Source organism: Cottoperca gobio, chromosome 20, assembly GCF_900634415.1.
Source record: "Cottoperca gobio chromosome 20, fCotGob3.1, whole genome shotgun sequence".
NCBI lineage: Eukaryota > Metazoa > Chordata > Actinopteri > Perciformes > Bovichtidae > Cottoperca > Cottoperca gobio.
The window spans coordinates 10307028-10328957 of record NC_041374.1 but is presented as its reverse complement, the minus strand read 5'-3'; the positions used below and the strand labels follow the sequence as shown (position 1 = coordinate 10328957).

General features: G+C 42.4%; 1 protein-coding gene across 1 annotated transcript in view; it reads left to right on the top strand.

Moving 5' to 3' along the window:
- cntnap2a (contactin associated protein 2a) overlaps positions 1 to 21930 on the top strand; it is a 259501-nt gene that overhangs the window by 115764 nt on the left and 121807 nt on the right. Inside the window, 5 exon segments of the mRNA XM_029457576.1 lie at positions 8551 to 8698; positions 15094 to 15146; positions 15471 to 15621; positions 16334 to 16518; positions 20787 to 20930. Of these exon segments, the coding sequence (XP_029313436.1) occupies positions 8551 to 8698; positions 15094 to 15146; positions 15471 to 15621; positions 16334 to 16518; positions 20787 to 20930 (681 nt within the window).

Genomic DNA, 21930 nt, shown 5'->3' with positions numbered 1-21930 from the left:
TACACTGGTAGTTAACTTCTTATTGCTAATGATAAAATAATATGGCGGACGTATGGAATACATGTTCCTAAAACTGCACTTGTGCTGTAAGAAATGTGTTTACCTTCTTCTTCTGGCAACTTGATGTATTTATCGGTGATATTTCAAAGTCGGTTCTGAAAAAGAGAAATGAAAGCACGCCGTTGACTTGTTGAACCTGAATGATTTTCCTAGTTGTGCGACTTAAATCGCCCTCCGAGTTTTTGCATCTGATTAAACACAGTGGCTCATACATTTTCATTTCCATTTGGGCGTACATTAAGAAAAGCAAAGTAAGTGTACATCAGTGCCAGGGACCAGGAAGACAACACCAAGCAATGGGAAATGAATACAATGGTTTGTGTAAAAACATTTTACTGTATGTTTTATAGTGCTCATAAAGGAGGGAGGGAGCAGAGTTGACTACAGTCTTTAGACACCTTGACGTATACATGTGTAAGTATACAACATATACGTATAACGACACACTAAGAAGGACCATTTGATTGCAAAGTTGTTCCAATAACCATTGGGGCTATTGGAAGAACTGACAGCTGTTTTTCGTGCAATTTTGAATTATACACAATGTACTTCTTTTAGATTAGCACCATCGTGCCCAATCATTGTGGGTAAGACCCCTGTGTTATGAAAGTAGCCGAATCTGCAGCGATCTAAATGTCAACTTGTGATGGAGAGGGCTGCTCCACATCTCAGCAGGAGCGCGACTTCACTTTAGTTTCACTTTGTTTGTTTTTAGTCTTGATATTGTGTACACTATATCTTTCCTCCATTTCTCTAAAATCCACTTTCTCTCCATTACGTCCATCCTCCAGTGCCATTCATTCCCCCCCAGCAGTTTTATGCTATTCAATGTCGTTGCGTGTGTGTGTGTGTGTGTGTGTGTGTGTGGGAGAGAGAGAGAGAATGAAGCTGAGATAGTATCAGGAGTCGGAGATATTATGTAAACAGGATTGTTTGACTAATTTCTTCGCTCTAATTGTAGTTTCGCAATCAAGATGCAACCCAATCCAGGGTTTGAATAAGGATAGTCTTTCAGTAACTCATCGTTTGCTTTATGGTTCACGTGCACATCATTAGTGGTTTTATCTAAGTGGTGCTTCACATCAGTGACACTGTCCTCTTGTAATCATGATAGTAGATGCACTATAGAGGGAAATATCTCTGTCCATTACAAAGTGTAAAGACGAGCACTACAGTAGACCTCGCGTTGTTGAACTCTGAGAATTTAATGAGTCAAGTCGCAGCTGGATGATCTGTAGCGAGCGACTGCTACCAGCTGATAAGACGGATTGTGCAGCGGATCAAAGGAGATCAATTACATCAGGAAATGAGGTGCACTCATTTGATATTAATGCAAGATCTTTAAGAGGTTTAGCATGCAGTTTGATGTGTGTATTAATAGATACAATCCTCTTGTTTTGATCCTGACTCGTATTGACCCAGCACAGAAATTGCTTTAAAAAAAAAAAAAGGGCATCCAGGAACCCCACATGCATGAAAACATGTTTACACACACACACACACCCACAGCACTGCTGACCAATTATTGTTGGCAACTGTAAATTAATTATTACATCCAGCATTAAAGTCCAGCGTGTTTGAAAGTAACTCATCACAGTCGTATATCTACAATGATGTGAAGTCTCCTCTAACGTTCATCCATATCTTGATCCACTGCAGACTTCACAGGGCTTGAATGTCAGACTTTTTAATGTCACTTCACTCCATTCCAGATAAGAGTTGTATGGAAATTAAAAATTGCTGAGTGTGAATAACTAAGAAAGATGAATTGAAATAGATCGAGGACACTTCTCAGTGAGTCTTGGAAGTCTCCTCTGGTGCAGCTTGAGAAGCTGCTATGAAATGTTAATAGTACTGTCATGAATACGAACGTTTGTGTGACGGTGGACACTGAAAGGTTTGTTCAGGTGACACCTCTCCCATCATGTGTGTGTCTTGAGTGTGGCACCTACCGTATTTTCCGCACTATAAGGCGCACTTAAAAGCCTTTAATTTTCTCAAAAAGCGACAGTGCGCCTTATAATCCGGAGCGCTTTATATATGGATTAATTCTGGTTGTGGTTACTGATCACGAAGCGATTTTGTGTGGTACACGGCGCTCTGTCAAAATGTTTTAGTACGACTTTGGTAAACTACAAAGCCACACCGCTTGCAGCATTACGGCTACCGTAGTCCGCGTCGCGGAGTAATACATACTGTGCTTCACCATAATATTACAGTGTGTGTGTGTATAAGGACCCCAAAATGGCACCTGTCAAGAGACACGCTTACGACGCGGACTTCAAACTCAAGGCTATCAGTCACGCAGTAGAACATGGGAATAGAGCAGCTGCGAGAGAATTCAACATTAATGAATCAATGGTACGGAAGTGGAGGAAGCAAGAAGATGACCTGCGCCAAGTAAAGAAGACCATTTCGCGGTATCAGACTGTTTTTTTTACGTGTTACAACTGAACAAGGTTGGGAGTTATTGTGAACACGTTTAATAAAGTTTGACTGACTGACTTATCTGACTGTTTTGTTTCGCTTAATGCGCCTTATAGTCCGGTGCGCTTTATATATGAAAAAAGATCGAAAATAGACCATTCATTGACAGTGCGCCTTATAATCCAGTGCGCTCTATAGTGCGGAAAATACGGTATGTTATATCACAGTGCACCGGCGTTGCCCTAATAACATCAGGATCTTTTTTTTATTTGGTCCACAAGACTGCGGTGCCGTCTGCGGGACTCATTCTGCTGAATATTGCTTCCCTCGTTCCAAATGGTTCTCGTGGGTCTTGCAACTAATGTCAGAGCTCTGGGTGAGGAGGCGGCGTGATGCACGAGGAGGAGACAAACATGAATGAGTGTGAAAATAACTGGCCCCATCAAACATCATGTCATAACACACATACACTTTGAAATAATGAGTTGTTAGCGGACACAGAGCACATGCGCACGAACACGGCGATTTAGCTCCGTGTGGTGTGTGAGGTTTTATAGCAGAGCCAGGGAGACAGTCTTCACTCCATCAGCGTTAGTCCCTGGTGAGCAGAGGAGAGAAGGTGCCAAATGTTCACAGCCTGAGTAATGGTCTCTGAAAGCTCTATTCTCTCTCTCTGTCTCTCCCCGCTCTGACTCTTTGTAAAAATGAATTCAATGCAGAGGAATATTTTGCACACCAATGATAATTTACGGAAGTTAGACGACCGATGATGGTGCTGAAATGTTTCTTTCTTTTGGTTACTCTATAGTTCATAATTATCCAAAATGGAAGAGTTTAAAGTGTTAAATATTCCTCATTTCTCAGCTAATAATGTATGTGAAGCAAAGAAAAGGATTCAGGTCTCTTTGTCAGCTGCTCTTTGGGAGCTCATTTTAGCAGCAGAGAGCAGTTAATGAGAGACTGAACTGAAGAGCAACGCTCCCAGCACTCGGCTTCTTCGGATACAAAGGGGTTATAAGTGTGTACCATCTCCAGAGAGAACATTGGAAACACCTTACTTCCACAAACACAAATGCACAGAAATCGTGCACCGTGCAAAAGATGGACACAAAGTAAATGGTTATAGTGAAGCGTGCAGTTTGAAGCTCAGTGCTCTTCCTCACATAGCATTAGAGTTGTAGAGAGGAAGACATGATTAGATAGGACACAACATATCAATGGTACTATCCTACTACATGCATTAACATCTTTATTATATAATGATCATCTCTTACATCTTTTAGGATTGTACTTTTATTAATAACAAGACATTGTCAGGCAGAGCAGACATTAAGTCCAATCACAAAAACGTTACAGGATACAACTTAACGTGAGGTGGTGACGGAGCCTCTTCAGTTCTCTGGACTGTCCTCCCAAAACACATCAGACAGTCAAACACCTTAATATCGTTCAAGCAAGCCCTGAAAACCTCTTCAAGATCTTCCATCTCATGACTTGTAACTCTTCTGGTTCTGTTCTGTCTTCTGTTGCATCTTGTGCACAAATGTGTATATATGTCTGTTGTTATACTTGTACAAAATGTTTCTAAATTGCAAAGCGTCTTTGTGCATCAAGTTCCTCCCGTCTGGAGCTGTAGACCCAGATCAAAAGTCCATTTAGCTTGTGCCTGCAGCAGAAGTAGGTTGTGGTCTCCACCCCTACTGGGAGGCTTGATTGACTGTGTAGCCCAGAATTTTAATGCTGTCAGCAAGTGTCAAGAAGTGGTTAGCCAGAGGAGATACAGACTCTCTCCCGTTGAGGCAGCTTTTAGTCTTCAGTAAGGCCTCTTCCCATTTGCTGGATTTTGCCGGCATATAGTTTCAGGCAAGGGAAACGGATAACACTTTTTTGATTCATGAACTGCTTTAGTTTGTTGGAAAGAGGGCAGACAAAGTGGCGTCCACAAAGAGCAGCTAACTTGTCTAATGGGACACGTGCATTCGTGTTATTCTGTAGTGGGAGAACTGATCGCAGCCGTCTCTGAGGTCGCTGTTACATTCACGCTTGGTTTCTCTCCGATAACATTGTGTCATTTGCAACACATTTCATATCTCTTTCTAAAATAAGCCTGTGTTGTTTGCATGCACACACAGTCTCAGTGACATGCCCCTTCACCTGTTGATGAAGACAGAAGATTATTCTATTGTACTTTAGTTTAAAGATTCATGACTTATAATTAGCATTATGACAGTTTGTCCTTGGCACAGTGGAAGCACATATCCACACAAACACAGGGCTTCACAGAAACACACATTTCCTCTATGGCCCTTCTGTTTTGTCCTGTTCACTTGTCGATAAAAACAAAAGACCAGACCAGGCTGGACTGATTTCCCCTGCCTCTGTTAGGAAGGAGCACAGAAACACACATACACACACACACACACACACACACACACACACACACACACACAATGGCCCTTACACCGGGCTGGTCTAACAAAGCGTCCAGCAGCAACAAGAAAAAACCAGAAAATAGCTTTCACTTGTTGTTTCTCAGTATCTGGAGATCTGTTCTCTGGAAAGGCCTGTCTCTGGCTGTCAAAAGAGAGACACACATACATACACTCACACACATATTCACTGACACAAACACACACAGAAATGACAGATTTCAGGAAATGAAAAACATGCAGCCAGGGAGAATAAGTAAGTAACTGGGGTGAGGGAGGGAAGGAGGGAGATAATGGGTGCGTATGAATGTGTCTGTGCACAGGCAGGCCATCATGCATGTGTATCTTGTTTACATGCGAGTGGCATGTGTGAGATAGAGCAGACCACAGGGGTATTTGTTGACCAGCTGTATAAAGTGATTAGCTTGTTGTTTCTTGAATGACAGCAGCCCTGGTGTTCCAAATGCCCAACAAGGACACTGGCTCGCTCTCAGCTTCCCTCATTATTTTTGTTTTCCAAGTTTCCACTCATTGCTTTCCTCCACTGATCTCATGGATTGCTTAAATCATGTGACAGCTCTGCGCTGCTTTGATTCTCATCCATGGTTTTCTTTTCTAAATTGCTTACTTAAACTTTTAAAACACAGAATGTTCCGTTTTTAATATCCTTAAACTCTCTGCACCTCCTCCCAGGTGTATAAAGGAAATGGGTGTAAATATGTTTTGGTTTAAATCTTCAAAAAGTTATTTTATTAACGTTCTTTTATGGAATACCGCAGAACGTTTTTGAAAGTATTTCGATGGACACATACATCAACTTGCGGAGAGAAGCGCACACATCCATACACACACAGACCTGCGCCGAGCAGGAAGTGAAAGTTGCCTGGAGCACTTTGTGGCCTTTGTTGCCGTAAATTACTTCAGTTCTTGATTAAACAAAACGTCAAAATGTCTAAGCTCTAAAGTTGCCTAACACACACATTCACTCACATAAACGGTCACACTATATGAAGTGACACACACACACACACACATTTCCCAATTACTCATTGGTTTGCTGGTTAATGATTTGACTTTGGAGGAGAGGGAATTAAATGGATGACTAAGCAGACTTTTACGCGGTGTTCAGCATCCGCAACTTTTCCTCATCTTGCTCCTCGTCTGCTCTTCAGTATCCTACCTTCTGTCCTCCGCTCTGCATAGTAATGCCTTTGAATTGAGCTGTTCATTCAGCCAAGCACAGATAAGTGCCGACTAGCGAGATGAACACAATAGAGAAATAAAAGAAGGATTCAGGAAAATGGGGATAGAGCTTTTGGGTGGAGCTGAAAAACTTTTTTGCTCTCTCTCTCTCTCTCTCTCTCTCCTCTCTCTCTCTCTCTCTCTCTCTCTCTCTCTCTCTCTCTCTCTCTCTCTCTCTCTCTCTCTCTCTATCTCTTATACCTTGACGGGCAAAGAGAGGGAAGTGTCGGCTGGACTTAAAGAAGCAGAGTGTTTGGTAGGCAGTCAGTCAAATCCTCAGTAGATATACGGTATTCAGTTGTTTTTGTATTATTATTTCCAACTATGAAATGAGCTTACGGGTGATCTCAGGTTTAAATGGGGAGGTGGTGTGCGGGCGGACGTGTGTGTGTGTGTGTGTGTGTGTGGTTGCAAATTGATACTTTTGGGCATCAAATCCTGAGCCAGGACCTGAGGCAGTTTGGAAATACAATAGTGAAGGACAAACATGCAATAGAGAGGACGAGATGTGAAGGAGGATTTAGAAGATTTGATAAGAGAAGAGAGATGTACCAACAACTCAACTCGCTGAGTGGTTCCAGGAGAATTACTTCCTTTCAGATCTTGTTTTGTCTTAAACTGTGAATGTATCTTAGCTCAACTTATAGTGACTGAACCTTTTTGAATTAGAGACACTCTGAGGAAACTGCTTTGTCTTAAGTTTAGGCTTTATATTTTCAGAAGTCCAACGTAAGCCGTGTAGATATATTGTGTCTTAATTACAATGTGTATTATTGTAGTGTAATTACACCAGGGGCCGGTCGATGGGAAGGTTTACAGAGTGTATTCTGCACTTGAGTAGAGTTGCCATTTGATCTCACAGACATCCATTCATTTAGGAAAGCTTGCCTCACCATTGTACGACCTGTATGTGTATTTAAACTGCATGCAGCGACATAAACATGTTGTTTTTGTGTGACAGTACAAAGGTTTTCCCTTCTCTCAATGGGACATGACCAGCAGTATGCATTTTGAATGTCTGGTCTCGTACAGTTCTGTGAGGGTGTGAGTGAGCGCCATTGCTGCCATTGAGCCACTCACTTAACCCTCATCTTCAGGACCTGTGCACCTGCAGAGACTAGTCGCTGCAGTTCAACACACTGAAGGCTCCCTGATGAGCTGTGTGTATTTGAAGCAGGGTGCTAATAAAAAAAGCATGTGTGTGTGTACACTCAGTTAACCTTGCCTGGATAAATAAAGATTAAAAATGAAAGTGAGGCAGCGGCACAGAGGAGGTTCACCTCATGTCCTCTCGCCGCCACAGCAGAGCTTCACTGGCTCTGAGCTTAGTGTGAACTCTTGACCATCTCCTCCTTTGCAGATAGCATATCTTCAGGGGGACATACTTGGGTCACTGAGGAGTCGGCTCAAAGCAGACTGTCTAAGCAGAGCTTTTCCCCCCTCATACTCGCACTGCCCACTGCATGTCTTATCTAGAATAGCACACGGCTGTCTTGTGCTCTCTTCTAGTTACCTGCTAGGCTTTTAATGTTGCTTCTGCCAAATGTTTTAAGTGTAGAGGAAGAGCACGGGGAACGGGTGGTGGTGGTGTGTCCGTTTGTTTCAGAGAGGAGGAGAAAGCACAAATAGTTCAGGGACTGAGGTGACGTTGGATTAGTTAGTGGTTAGAGATTTGACCCATCGTGTTTCAGGTCAAGTGATTCCTTCACTTGACCTGACATCCGACATCGAGCGGGCGGAGGAGAGAAAACAAGGAGAAAGGAGTTGAAAGAAGGGATGTGTTAAATGTTCTGTTGACTTTGTCGCTTCTTTAGGTTTCATCTCGTCTGTGTTTTGTCTCCTCTACTGTGTGAACACACATACATATATACATTCAGTAACCCCTCTGTCACAACATTTACCCATATAGGGAAGCCCTACCTCAGTAAATGGTGTTCTTCACTGCTATTACATTTCTAAAGAACAGCCAAATGTAGCATAACACTTCCTTGTTAAAAGCTGAGGTTTCTCTGACTGTGTAGAACGCAGTGTTAATGTGAGACACTGAACCTCATCAGTCACAAGCTCCTGTGAATCTTATGGGACCCAGAAATCAGACTAATCTGAGACGATGTGATAAGGGAGTTTCTTACATCCACTTCGAGTTGAATACAATATGCAATTTCCTCTCCAAATCCCCTGCAGTCGGATTGTCTCATGGCAGGCATATTAGATATGTAGACTCATAATTATTTTGTATGTTTAGTGAGCGTGCACCTTTAGGGCAGGATGTGGTGAGTGGAACAAATACTCTTGCTCTTAGTCCCGAAGCTGCTTGTTTGACTGCAGGCTCGTGGCTTTGATGTATTTAATTTTATTGTGTGTGTGTGTGTGTGTGTGTTTGTGTTCATAGGCCTTCTCCGGAAACTCCAACTCGGAGAGCTCAGTTCGCCACGAGCTGCAGCAGGGAATCGTGGCGCGCTTCCTGAGGCTCGTCCCACTGGACTGGAGTGAAGAGGGACGGATTGGTCTGCGCATAGAAGTCTATGGCTGCTCCTACTGTAAGTGGAGAGACACACACACACACACACACACACACACACACACACTCAACTAGTAACCAAATATATTCACTCTAATACCTGAGTAAGTACTTGTACGTGGTAATACTTTATTATTTCCAGAAAATATTATTTATATTATTATGGATCCATGGGGGAATGGTTGCTCTAACAATGTCACAATGGGTTCTTCTTCATTATGAGGTAATTCTGTTTGGGAATCAAACACAAACCTAGACACACGCACACGCACACACACACACACTAAAACTCCATGTGCAGAAATATGCATAGCACAGTAGCAGACTGACAGACACATAGAGATGCACACACACTTACACACTGTCTCTCGCTTTCTAACAAATGTATCATCCAGGGAACTGACTCTCTTGCAGCCTCTTTGCTCTCATCCTATTAAAGGCTGCCAAATTGATTTTGATAACAATTTTCAATTAAGGCTCTGCATAAATTACTGTTATAAGTGACACACGTACATCGTTCATTCCGGAGATGTGATTACACTCTGTGTGTGTGTGTGTGTGTGTGTGTGTGTGTGTGTGTGTGTGTGTGTGTGTGTGTGTGTGTGTGTGTGTGTGTGTGTGTGTGTGTGAAAACAAGGGCATGTATTGCATTCCAGTCAGTCCTCATCCCTTTGATTATATTTCTCTTGTTTAATTTCCTTCTCCATGTTAAAAGAAAAGCAAGTCAGTAATGATAAGGATGACAAGATGTGGTACACACACACACACACACACACACACACACACACACACATACACAGATGCACACGTGTGTGCACAGATGCACAGAACAATAGACCCCCATCATCCAGCCCACTTCATGTTCATGTTTGGAAAAGATTCAGTTCTAATAAAGGTGTTTTTGTTCTTAAATGAAGCCTTGAACATGTTGTTGTTTTTAACCAGAAGAGCTGTGACAGTATTATTATATTCTCTAACAGTGTTGGTCTAAATCATCTTCATTTGGACTACAAAAACTAAAAACTACATTTGATTTGGGAATATCTGCTTTGTTATTTAATGTCACACTTGATACTGCTGTTATTCTTTACTTTACACTAAAGAAGGTACAGAATATATAACAATAAACATTGATGCAGGTAGCAATCTCTGGAGGGCCAGATCATTTTATAATGTGCGAGCATTATTTACTCGTACCTTTCCAAGTTCAGTATAAAACATAATATTCAAGTAAAACACAACAAAATATGTTTCTCAGACATGTAGGAGCAAATAATATCTTCCACCACAGTGAAGTGGAGCAGCAGGTGTGTGAGTTGTGAACGCATGTTCTGCAGGAGTAACATCCCTGACACTTAATAATGAATACGTTTTGATCAGTTGACTTTAAACACCAGAACAAGTTGGTAAAATGAGTTTTCAGCCGTGTGAAATGAATCGTAATGAAATAGATCCTGTGTGCTCTCTCTCTCGCTTTCCTTTCTTTGATTGAAATAAGACACAGTGTATAGCCCAGGTATCCTTAAATTCAGCAGACTGACAGACAAATTGGCCAGACGGCGTTATCTGTTCCGAGGTCAAATAAGAGTTTTTATGTTTCTGAACGTCGACAGATTTAAACGCACAATAAATACACAGAAGACAAGCATCAGCTGAACACATGCTTACAACTCAGTGATAACAAAGACCAAGAGAGAGAGAGAGAGAGAGAGAGAGAGAGAGAGAGTGACACACACCTGCACATGTACACACACACACACTCACACACTCACACACTCACACACTCACCCTGGTCGGTGCGTCATCTTTCACAGTTGTCTGTCGTCTGTGTTTTGAAGCCCACGGTGCTTTCTCATGATTATGCTGTCACTGCTGCTTTCTTAGGCATTCAGTCAGAAACACAGAACGTGTACATGTGTCCGTTCATCTACACACCCTTCACTCTCCAGCTCTCCCGTTCTCTCAGAATCAACTTCTCCTAAATGTTTTCCTGCTTCCCAGTCCAAAGATGAAAAGAGGACCATGTTCGGCTACGACAAAGACAATAGGATGATAGAAGAAAGCATAAAATAGAATTAGTAGGAGGGGAAGGATGCAGATAAATATAGATGTTATGTTCCCAGCATAATCACCAAATATGTTAGTTGTAGATGATCATTCTGGGTTTTGAAAATGTATGATAATTAAATGCAATACCATATTATGACTCATCTAGGACTGTGCAATGAAAGGCTGTGTGTGGATGTGTCTGTGCCAGAGCTAGAGGCTATAAAGGAGTCGTGAGCGACAATGCTGTGGAATTTACATCCTCATTTCCATTTTGATTAACGCAGGATCAACAGAAAATCAATTATTTCATAAATGAGTCAGGAAATAGTCGAGCCGAAAGGGAAGTTACACAGAAACGGGACAAATGTGATTTTCTAAACAAACCACTCTCATGCAAAAGTAGAATTTCAAACAAATGCAAGCGTATCATATCAGACTTCAGCCTCTTTATGCCAACACGGCTCTAAATCTGTTTCACCACCATCAACTGACGAGTCCAAGAAATGTACGTATGCAGATTTGTTTATGGATAAAATCTCTTTCTCTTCAAAAACAACACAAACATTAACTTATAGCATATAATACCAGTCATAAAACTCCAAATACACATCCTCCAATTATATGAAAAGCACCCGAGTCCTTCAGTTTAGTGGCGGTAATTCATCGTGTGAGGGACGTTGTGCTCACAGCCACCTAATTTGCTGCTTGCCCCTGTTGCCAGGGATACAATTTAACATTATAACCACTACATGCCAGTGAAGGGCAACTTCAGTTGACATGATGCAGGTATTCAAATCATTATTAATGTAGCACATATCACACATAATGAGAGACAACATGTGTAGTACATTGTAGATTAAGTAGAACACTTGATATGGGAAGTGGAGAATGATAGTTTAATCCTTATAAGTGTAATACCTTACTTAATAAGCTTTTAAGTGACATCACACACTCAGTATTGTGAAGATAATATGACAGTAATGTTCTGAAATCAACTTATACATTTCAGATCCTGATGAATAATAGATTATGAAGATTGCCCGTCACATGCAGCTGCCTGTGTTGAACCTCCATCTCCATCTCCCTCTGTTGCTTCACATCTCTGGTGGAAAACCACCATCTGGGTCAGGCTCTGAAAACCTCAGCCATCTTGTGTAAATATCCTCACAGCTGCCCTGGCTACAAACCAAATAATCGTCCCGTGTTGCTCTGCACGCAGTGGGTCAACCTCTCTCTCTATTTCTTTTTCATTCTCTGCATTTCACAGTCGTCTGCAGGTAGTGGAAAAACCCTCCATCCAGCTGAGCTAGCAACCCCTTTCTGAGCAGCACACTCATAAAACAATTGGAAAACTGTCAACCACCAGAGACAGAGAGGGGGTAGAGAGAGAGAGGGGGGAGAGAGACAGAGAGAGGGACAGAAATAGAGAGAGGGACAGAGAGAGGGACAGAGATAGAGAGAGGGACAGAGACAGAGCGAGAGAGAGAGAGACAGAGAGAGCGAGAGAGAGAGAGACAGAGCGAGCGAGAGAGAGAGAGAGAGAGAGAGAGTGAGACAGAGCGAGCGAGAGAGAGAGAGAGAGAGAGAGAGGACAGAGCAAGAGAGGGAGAGACAGACAGACAGAGAGAGAGACAGACAGACAGACAGACAGACAGAGAGAGAGACACAGAGAGAGAGAGACACAGAGACAGAGCGAGAGAGAGAGAGACAGAGAGAGCGAGAGAGACAGAGAGAGCGAGAGAGAGAGACAGAGAGAGAGAGAGAGAGAGAGAGAGAGAGAGAGAGAGAGTGACAGAGCGAGAGAGAGAGAGAGAGAGAGAGTGACAGAGCGAGAGAAAGAGAGGGAGAGACAGACAGACAGAGAGAGAGACAGACAGACAGACAGACAGAGAGAGAGACACAGAGAGAGAGAGACACAGAGACAGAGCGAGAGAGAGAGAGAGAGACACAGATCGAGAGAAAGAGAGGGAGAGACAGACAGACAGAGAGAGAGACAGACAGACAGACAGAGAGAGACACAGAGACAGAGAGAGAGAGACACAGAGACAGAGCGAGAGAGAGAGAGAGAGAGCAAGAGAGAGAGAGACACAGAGCAAGAGAGAGAGACACAGAGCGAGAGAGAGAGAGAGAGACAGAGCGAGGGACAGAGAGAGAGAGAAAGAGAGGGACAGACAGACAGAGCGAGAGAGAGAGAGAGAGAGAGAGACGGAGCGAGAGAGAGAGAGAGAGAGAGACAGAGCGAGAGAGAGACAGAGCGAGGGACAGAGAGAGGGACAGACAGAGCGTGAGACTTGGCGAGGGAGAGAGAGAGAGAGACAGACAGAGAGAAGTGAGAGAGAGAGACAGAACGAGGGAGGGAGAGAGAGAGAGAGAGAAACAACTAGTGTGAGAACAAGAGTTGAGTGTCGAGCAGTGAAAGAGATGAAAGGATATATTTTCCTCTCTTCCCTCTTTATTGACAGATACGTAACAGGGGACAACACGTGAAAATAATATAATTTAAAGTTAAAAAAGTGAGAACTAAATGAAAAGTAAAGAGGAAGAAAGTTCAAAAGAAAACAGGAGATCTGTTTGGATGCAGGTTCAGTCTGCAGAAAGATGTTTCTACCCAGTGAGCAGCAGCATGGGATCATCTGGGGAGCACTAAAGTTAGAACAAAGGAAACAGATGTGATTTTCTCTCCAGGTGTTTATTATGAAAGCTTTGAATAGATGTGTGTTGTATAAGTGAGGAAGTAAGTTTGAGGGACAACGTGACTTTGAATGCATGAATATAAGACGATAAGATCTGAGCTCTGTTATTCTTATCATATCTTACCTTCTACAACCAATCACCACACACACACTCACACTCACACACACACACACTCTCTCTCTCTCTCTCTCTCTCTCTCTCTCTCTCTCTCTCTCTCTCTCTCTCTCTCTCTCTCTCTCTCTCTCTCTCTCTCTCTCTCTCTAATGAAGCACTTGAACAGTTGGGGTGATGATAGTTAGATTGAAGAGGACCTCAAGCACGGCACTTTATTTCTCTTCTGAAAATCTCCTCGTCCTCCACTACGTCTCCTTTCTGCCCTTTGTCTCTTTTTTTTCAGATGCAAACCTTTATTTTTACGAATTTACAAATGAACAATGTTTAACAAGCTTACACACACAGGTGTTTTCAATTCTGTCTGATTAGACGTGTGGCTTCGCCCACCAGCTAATCAGCCACAATAAGTGAAAACACCTGGTGGGTGTGTCGTAGCCGTCTATTTTTATTACCTTTTACAATGACGATGTTTTAACATTTTTCAACATGTTTCTGTGCTTTAGGCCTTTTTCACAGCAGACATGTGGCTTGTCCTGATCAGCACAGGTGTTACTAATAACATTAACGGTGCCTCTGTTCTATTCAACGATCCTACATGATGGATAGTGAGGCAGTGTTTCAGGACCCTGAAACAGTAGTCATCGTTCACTGTAATATTCACACCTGTGCTTTTCATACTGTAAAAGAGGCCCGGGGTACAATATAATTTGAAACAATAAAATCTCTATTGCAGCAATTGTGACATGTAGAAATGACATGTTTAATGCACAAACCTCCTACGCATTCACACACAATGATTAACTAATCATGGACATGATGCTGTCAATCACTAACGCCGTTCAATCTGTCTCTCTCTTTGTCCCTCTCTCTCTCTCTCCCTGTCTCTCTCTCTCTCTCTCTCTCTCTCCCTGTCTCTCACTCACTCACTCTCTCTCTCTCTCACTCACTCACTCACTCACTCTCTCTCACTCACTCACACTCTCTCTCTCTTACTCACCACTCTCTCTCTCTCTCTCTCTCTCTCTCTCCCTGTCTCTCTCTCTCTGTCCTCTCTCTCTCTGTCTCTCTCTCTCCCCCTATGTCTCTGTCCCTCTCTCTCTCACTCACACTCTCTCTCCTCTCTCTCTCTCTCTGTCCTCTCTCTCACCTGTCACTCTCTCTCTCACTCACTCACTCACTCACTCTCTCTCTCTCCCTGTCTCTCTCTCCCTCTGTCTCTCTCTCTCACTATGCCTCTCTGTCCATCTCTCTCTAACTCACACCCTCTCTCTCTCTCTCCCTGTCCCTCTCTCTCACTCACTCACTCTCACTCACTCTCTCTCACTCACTCACTCTCACTCCATCTCTCTCTCCTCCCTGTCTCTCTCTCTCTCTCCTCTCTCTCTCTCTCCTCTCTTTGTGTCCTCTCTCCCCCTGTCTCTCTCTCTCTCTCTCTCCTCTCTCTCTCTCTCTCTCTCTCTTCTCTCTCTCTCTCTCTCTGTCTCTCGCTCTTGCTCTCTTACTGTCATTGTCTTCCTCTCTTTCTCTTGTGTTTCCTTCTTTATCGTCTTTTTTTAGGGGCGGGCGTGATCAACTTTGATGGACAGGGTGTAATCTCATATCGTTTTAAGGTACTGGATTAACTACCATGATATTATTTTTTATTTGGATTTATTACTATTTTGAAAAGTCATACTGGCAAGAAAAGTCTAGTACATAGAAGTTAGATCCCACAAATCAACAAATAGCAATATAATATGATAAGAAGTAAATGATTTGATGTAGATTGTGAGCAGGTCACTGGGAGACCTGGTAAAGTGTAGCCATTCTTGTTCTGTTGTAAAGTAAAAAAAATACTTTAAACATTTTTTTTTGCCATTTCTTCAGTTGAAAAGAGCCACCTGAGGTGTCTAACAGCCATGTGGGTTTCATGGTGTTTGTTTATGTCTGTGCAGGTGAAGAAGATGAAGATCATCAAGGATGTGATTGCACTGAGGTTCAAGACGTCAGAGAGCGAGGGTGTGATTCTCCACGGGGAGGGCCAACAGGGAGACTACATAACCCTGGAGCTCCGCATGACCAAGCTGATGCTGCAGATTAACCTGGGTCAGCAGCACACAGACATGCAAAGAAAATGTTCTCTTCATGCCGACCCTCCTGAAACAATGTTTTGGATGAAACTGACTTGGTATCAATCGATTGGAGAAATGTTTTATCTTCTGACAATCTTCAGTCGGTCAAAAAAATAATACCATCATTATAGGTTTGACAATAATGCTTAAATTGTGTAATCTCAATAAATGCCCTTCCCTCATAGATAGCATTATCCACGTTTTACTCTTCACCCTGTAAACAACAGCCCCAACAATCCATCAGTGTGTGTGCACATCACTCACTGTCCACCAGCTGTGTTGCTGACAGCACCGGTGTAACCTTTAAGGATGCCTCACTGCAGCACAGAAGCAACGACTGCAGTGATGCAACCCCATACCCAGTGTTACAACTAACGACACGTTTGACCGCTAAAGAAATGTCAGGCGTGCTATTATTGGGATTGTAGGACTTACTTTGCAAAACAAATGCACAAATAGCATAATTTGTTTGTGCTGTGCTGTACATTTTAATAAACATATGAACTTCTATATATTTAATAGTTGTGCAACCCATGTGCAAGGTCAACTTCCCTTTGTGACACGGAGATTACTTTTGGCTATTTTGGCAAATTCCTGCCGGATTTTGTCCTGATAAAACATGCTGCTTCATATTCATTGTCCAATATCTGTGTTGTAACTGTATTATTATTTCCCGTTAATTGCAGGCAGTAATCAGTATGGCTCTATCCTGGGTCACACCTCTGTGACCACCGGCAGCCTCTTGGATGACAATCACTGGCACTCAGTGGTGATCGAACGCTACCGCCGTAATGTCAACTTCACTTTGGACAGACACACGCAGCACTTCAGGACCAATGGAGAGTTTGACCACCTGGATTTGGACTATGAGGTGAGAAGCAAAGTATTCTGAGTATAGAGACATGAATGTGAATAATACAGAGGTACTCTCCCCTTTTGAAATACATGAAGGAACTAATCCATCACAAAAGCCAAATAGCAGACACATATGTCCAAACACAGATGCAGGGGATAACTGGGACATTTGTGTGTAAAGGCTACAGCTGTACAAATAATGTTTGCTTTTTACACATGCACTACATCTGCTTCTGTATAAGGCATCAGCTCGACATCAAGAAGAGAATAAAATGTCAGCTGATTTATTCAGCTACCTCAGCTTTGCCTGAGTGTGCAGCAGCTGCCTGACTGTACTAGGGACTGGCTTCTGCATAAAGAACACATATATTTGTTTTAGTTTAACGTCTCAACCTACCATAGCTGTTGGTTGTAACAGCACATCATCTGTTGAGTAGCATGCTAGTTTAGCAGGGCGTCACAAAGTTCAATGCAAAGCCAGCGGGTGCACAAACGCAGTCCTTTTGCAAAATGTTATCAGCTGTAGTCTGTTTGGTAATTACCAGGCACGGCTTGTGCCAAGGTAGGAGGGCTGTGCATTACCGGGACAAAAGGATGGACAGGAATGTAACAATGTCTGCGGAGGGTCACAGATTAGGTATGAGGGCTGTCAGTTTAAGTTGAGTAGTTGTTAGACAAGTCAACATATAAGTTAGGCTAAATGTTGCTGAACGTGTACGTTTGAGTGGCGTGTGCTTGCATGGTCCATATGCCAACTGGTGTGGCATTAATATAAAGTAGCTACTTCATCATTCTTGGGGTGATTATTATGTGAAGGTAGAATATGAACAATACTTTCAAACTCTACCCTCATGACTTCCCATAAGGAAACTCAATGATACCAACTTCCCCTCGAGGTTAACTTATGCTCAGAGCCATCAGGTGCATGCTGGGGTGGAAGTGGAGCAGCGCAGCAAAGACTGAGAAGAGCACTTGAGTTTTACGGAACTAGCTTGCAGGCGTCCTTTCATTAAAGTTTGAAGTATTGTGTATTTTGGAAAGTAATGATGGAGGTGAGGATTCTTGTTTAGGAGCCTTGGGCAGTACAGATAGTCAGCACAAAGGATATATCTGTTAAGGTGAGCAGTTCTCAGATACGATCTAAACCCTCCTAAAAGTGCAGAGAGTCTGAAGAGCGCTGTCTGATAATTTCAAACTGTTGCGATATCACAGGGGTGGACCCAAACACAGACACTGACACAGAGCTAGGTGAAGTTTAAGGAGGTTTATTGCAGGTCAACAGGGAATGGTGGGTGAGTGGAGAAAATGGCTGGCTGAGGCAGAAGTGCAATGGTGGATGTCAGACCAGGCTGAGGTTGCACGGGGCTGCAGGCAGACAGGAAGGCAGATGATGCTGAGGCACAGGGGGAAAGAACAGTCGATGTCTGGCTAGGAAACAACACAAGTACAGTTCTCAGAATGAACTAGACTAGCGAGGCCTGAAACAAGTGACAACTACAGTAGCTGACACAATGATCTGGCACAGAGAGGAAGGAGAGCCTGGGTTGATATGCTCTCACACACACACACACACACACACACAAGAGACAGACAGGGGAGCACAGAAGACACAGAGGAAGTCGGAAACATAAGGGAAGAATTACTGAAGCGCGGCCCGTGACAAAAACCCGTAGGAGACAATGGCTGCGATCGAATATTGTTCTTTGCTCAGGAAGGTTTGTAACTGAGGGAAATGACCTGAAAGTAAGTGGGAGCTGGTCGAATTCTCTAAATGCTAAGCAAAGGTGCCTCAATGTTTCCTTTCTTATCTCCTGCAGCATCGGGTACATGATGATCATTTATGAAAGGAAAGTAGATAGTGCCGTCTCACAATTCCTTTACGTCAATAACATTACTTTACACTATAGATAAACGGAAAACATCTTTCATAGGAGGAAAGATTATGTTTTGTGTAGGGATCTTTACTTTAATTGTACAACATTGAGTTTGTCACTGTACTCATATTCTATGTGTTTTAAATGAAGTTGCTATAAAAACATCCTTAGCCTAGTGCGGTTTGATTCTCTTAGCATCGCGGTTGAGGTGAAGAAAAAGTGTAAACGCATAAAACATTGATTTTTGACTATTCGACCGCAGCCGATATATTATCTCATTAATAGTCTTTGTTTGTGCTTCATGTGTCGTAACACATTACCTCTGCTGCACTGTGCTGATGCACAACTGCTCATCACTGGTGTAAGGTACGGTAGCTCGGCCTCCACGTCTGCAGAGTGCATTGATAACACACAGGATATTGGTTTCATACTGTGCTATAATGCTAATCCATAAAACTCACATAATTACTGTCGTTCAGTAATGCAATGCAAAGAGTTCAGCTAATACTTAAAACAGGAAATTGATTTTGGAATGCATAATGGGAATGAAATGCACTTGTGTGCAGCTGTGTACGCTGAATACGTGTGTGTGTGTGTGTGTGTGTGTGTGTGTGTGTGTGTGTGTGTGTGTGTGTGTGTGTGTGTGTGTGTGTGTGTGCATTAATAAGTTTGTGTGTGACCTCTAGCAGGTACTGCTGATATGGCTGATTTGTTCCGGTGTCAAGTAGGATACCGACAAATAGGGCGAGACAAACCACAGTCCAATTAAACTGAAGCTGTTGAATTAAGGGATCTTCAGGGAAATCTATACAACAGGATGAATCAGGAGGGTGTGTGTGTGTGTGTGTGTGTGTGTGAAGCATACCTGTGGTGTTACTGCTGCCTGACTGAGTGTCTCTACAAGAAGCAAAATTGTGACCAGCTTTTACTCAAAATGGACCACTGTACTCCGTCTTGTTCACACACTCCATCTTGTGTGTGTGTGTGTGTGTGTGTATGTGTGTGCACGTCTGTATGTTTTCTGCTCCCATTTAAGCCTTTAGAATAAATATCCGGGTGCATTTGTGTCTACCCTTGGCAGTAATTACGAAGACTACTGGAACGTCACTACAGACACGGACAAACACACACACATACACACATATACCGATAGACGCATATCGTAATTGCACACCAGCCTCCATCATCTTAGCTTCGCTCAGGGCTATGTCTGAAAGAAGAAAAAAACAACAACACATGTAGACAAACACAAAAATATGAAACGCAGTTGACATTTTCATCAGTTCTGCGTCCTTCAGTGCTTCCCACCAGATGTCTGTTTATTAGCCTCCATGTCTTCGCCTCAGTTCTCCTCTCATCACATCTGTTCCTCACAAACCACTGTCTCCTTCCTTTAATGCTGTCTCTCATTGCTCCATCCATCATATTATATAAATAATGTAATGTATATATGCTGATATCAAGGTGTTTGGTTAGACAATAAATGATATTAGGTTTGTTGATTTTAGACCAAATACTTTGGGATTTAATTTGTAATAATGCACTAATTGTCCTATTTATGAAACCAGAGGATCAGACCTGAGCTGCCGTCCAATAATAACGTCCTGTGTCTTGATTTGATAAAGTTATGAGGTCAGGGAAAGGACATTAGGAATAGACAACCGCGGCACTAAAGGAATCCCACTTCAATTACAGCGGATGGAGTTTTTTTTAAACACAACTTTATTTAAAACGCATATAGTGACAAACTCAATGCTGTACAATTCAAGGATTCCTGTCTGAAATAGTCTCACTCCTAAGAAGGATGTTTCCAATTTATCCAGGATGTACAATTAAAGAGTTTTATCTCCTTTCCTCTGGTAAAGGATGGTCCACTACACCACATGCTAAATGAGGATTTAAAGAAAAGAAGCATTAAAGCACCTTTCTTTAGCATTTAGAGGATTCGACCTGCTTCTTCTCTTCTATCACTCAGTTAGGAACCTTTCTAAGCCGCACTATTCGACAGCAGATAAGGAAAGGTGATTCCAACATTATCCAAAAACCAACAAAGCAAATAGAACATCTTTTAACACAGTTACACCTATTATCACATCTACGTGTGACCATCGTGACATTTCATTTATGTCAATGTGACTTTGGTGTTTCACAAAAGGAAAGAGTAGCCTGTGTCCTTTACTCCCCAACTCTGCACCATAAACAATAGATGATCTCTATTAGCATGACATTTGAATGGCGTTTGACTTTGAATGGCTGATGCCAACATTTTGTTATTTCTTTAATTTCATGTTACATGTATGTAGTTTTTTGCAATGTTCAACCAGTAGAGTTTAAAGCTAATCAATTGTAGGAAATCCTAATCTGTATTTCTTCCACTGTGCATCGCTTTCTGCCCTCCGTTCTCCTCTAGTTGAGTTTTGGTGGGATGCCATACAGTGGGAAGCCGGCGGGAGGCGGGAGGAAGAACTTTAAAGGCTGCATGGAGAGCATCAACTACAACGGAGACAACATCACAGACCTGGCCCGCCGAAAGAAACTAGACACCTCCAGCTTTGTAAGAAAAAGAAGCACTCACACACAAAGAGACACACAGACAATTTTCATATACTTACACATGTATAGAATCACAACACATGTAAATCTTAGGAGCTTAAAATAACCACCTTATGAAGGCGGCTGAATACTGAACATGCTCATTATTGTCACAATAAGTCTGTATCTGACCTGAATGAGAGGGCAACTTATTCACCGTACCAAAATAGTTTAACAGATTCATAATTAATCACATACAGCTGACCCATCAGTGCCCCCTCCATGTGTTTGCCTCCTGTCTTTGTGCTGCCTCTTGATATCATGGCTGCCATTGCAGGACAACTTACAAAGACGTGTTCCACTGCAGCGACTGTGGAACAGTTTGTTTTCGACATATCTTAACAGAATAAGGAACATATTAAATGCCTTTCTTGTCCTTAATATGCATGATGACTGGTTTTGCAGCTGAGAACAATTATCCATTTAGCAAAGTATTAAAGTTGCCTTTTTGCCAAGAACACAGTCAGCAGAACGATGGATCGACCGCTACCTCTTTATAATGCACTTCAGTTACTCTGAAGACGCTAATAATTTCTCTGTAACTGATTGTGGCTGTTTGGACCATATTTGCATTGCGCCTCATTTGCATAGAAAAGGGAGAACTTTGCTTAAAACGTCTGCATATTACCTCATTTAAATATGTGCACAGCAGCAGGGAGACGCTATTTGCTTAGCAGCGCAGTTGCTTTGAGAATTACACAATTTATTTTTGTCTTATTTTTGCAGGTTTAGCGGCCTTAAAAGCAAATCCTCTTTTGAATTGGCCCCGAAGTGTTTTGCCTTCCTTAAAACAAGTAAAAGAAACGAGCTTTGATAGACTTTAAAGTCTCAGAGCGCTCTTCTCTCTACTTATCCTGTTCTTCCTTAACAGTGGAGAGCCCGTGTATCTTATTCGATCTCCAGCAAACTGATTTAACAAATGGAGACACTAATCAAGTTCGTTAAAGCTGCACCTCTAATTC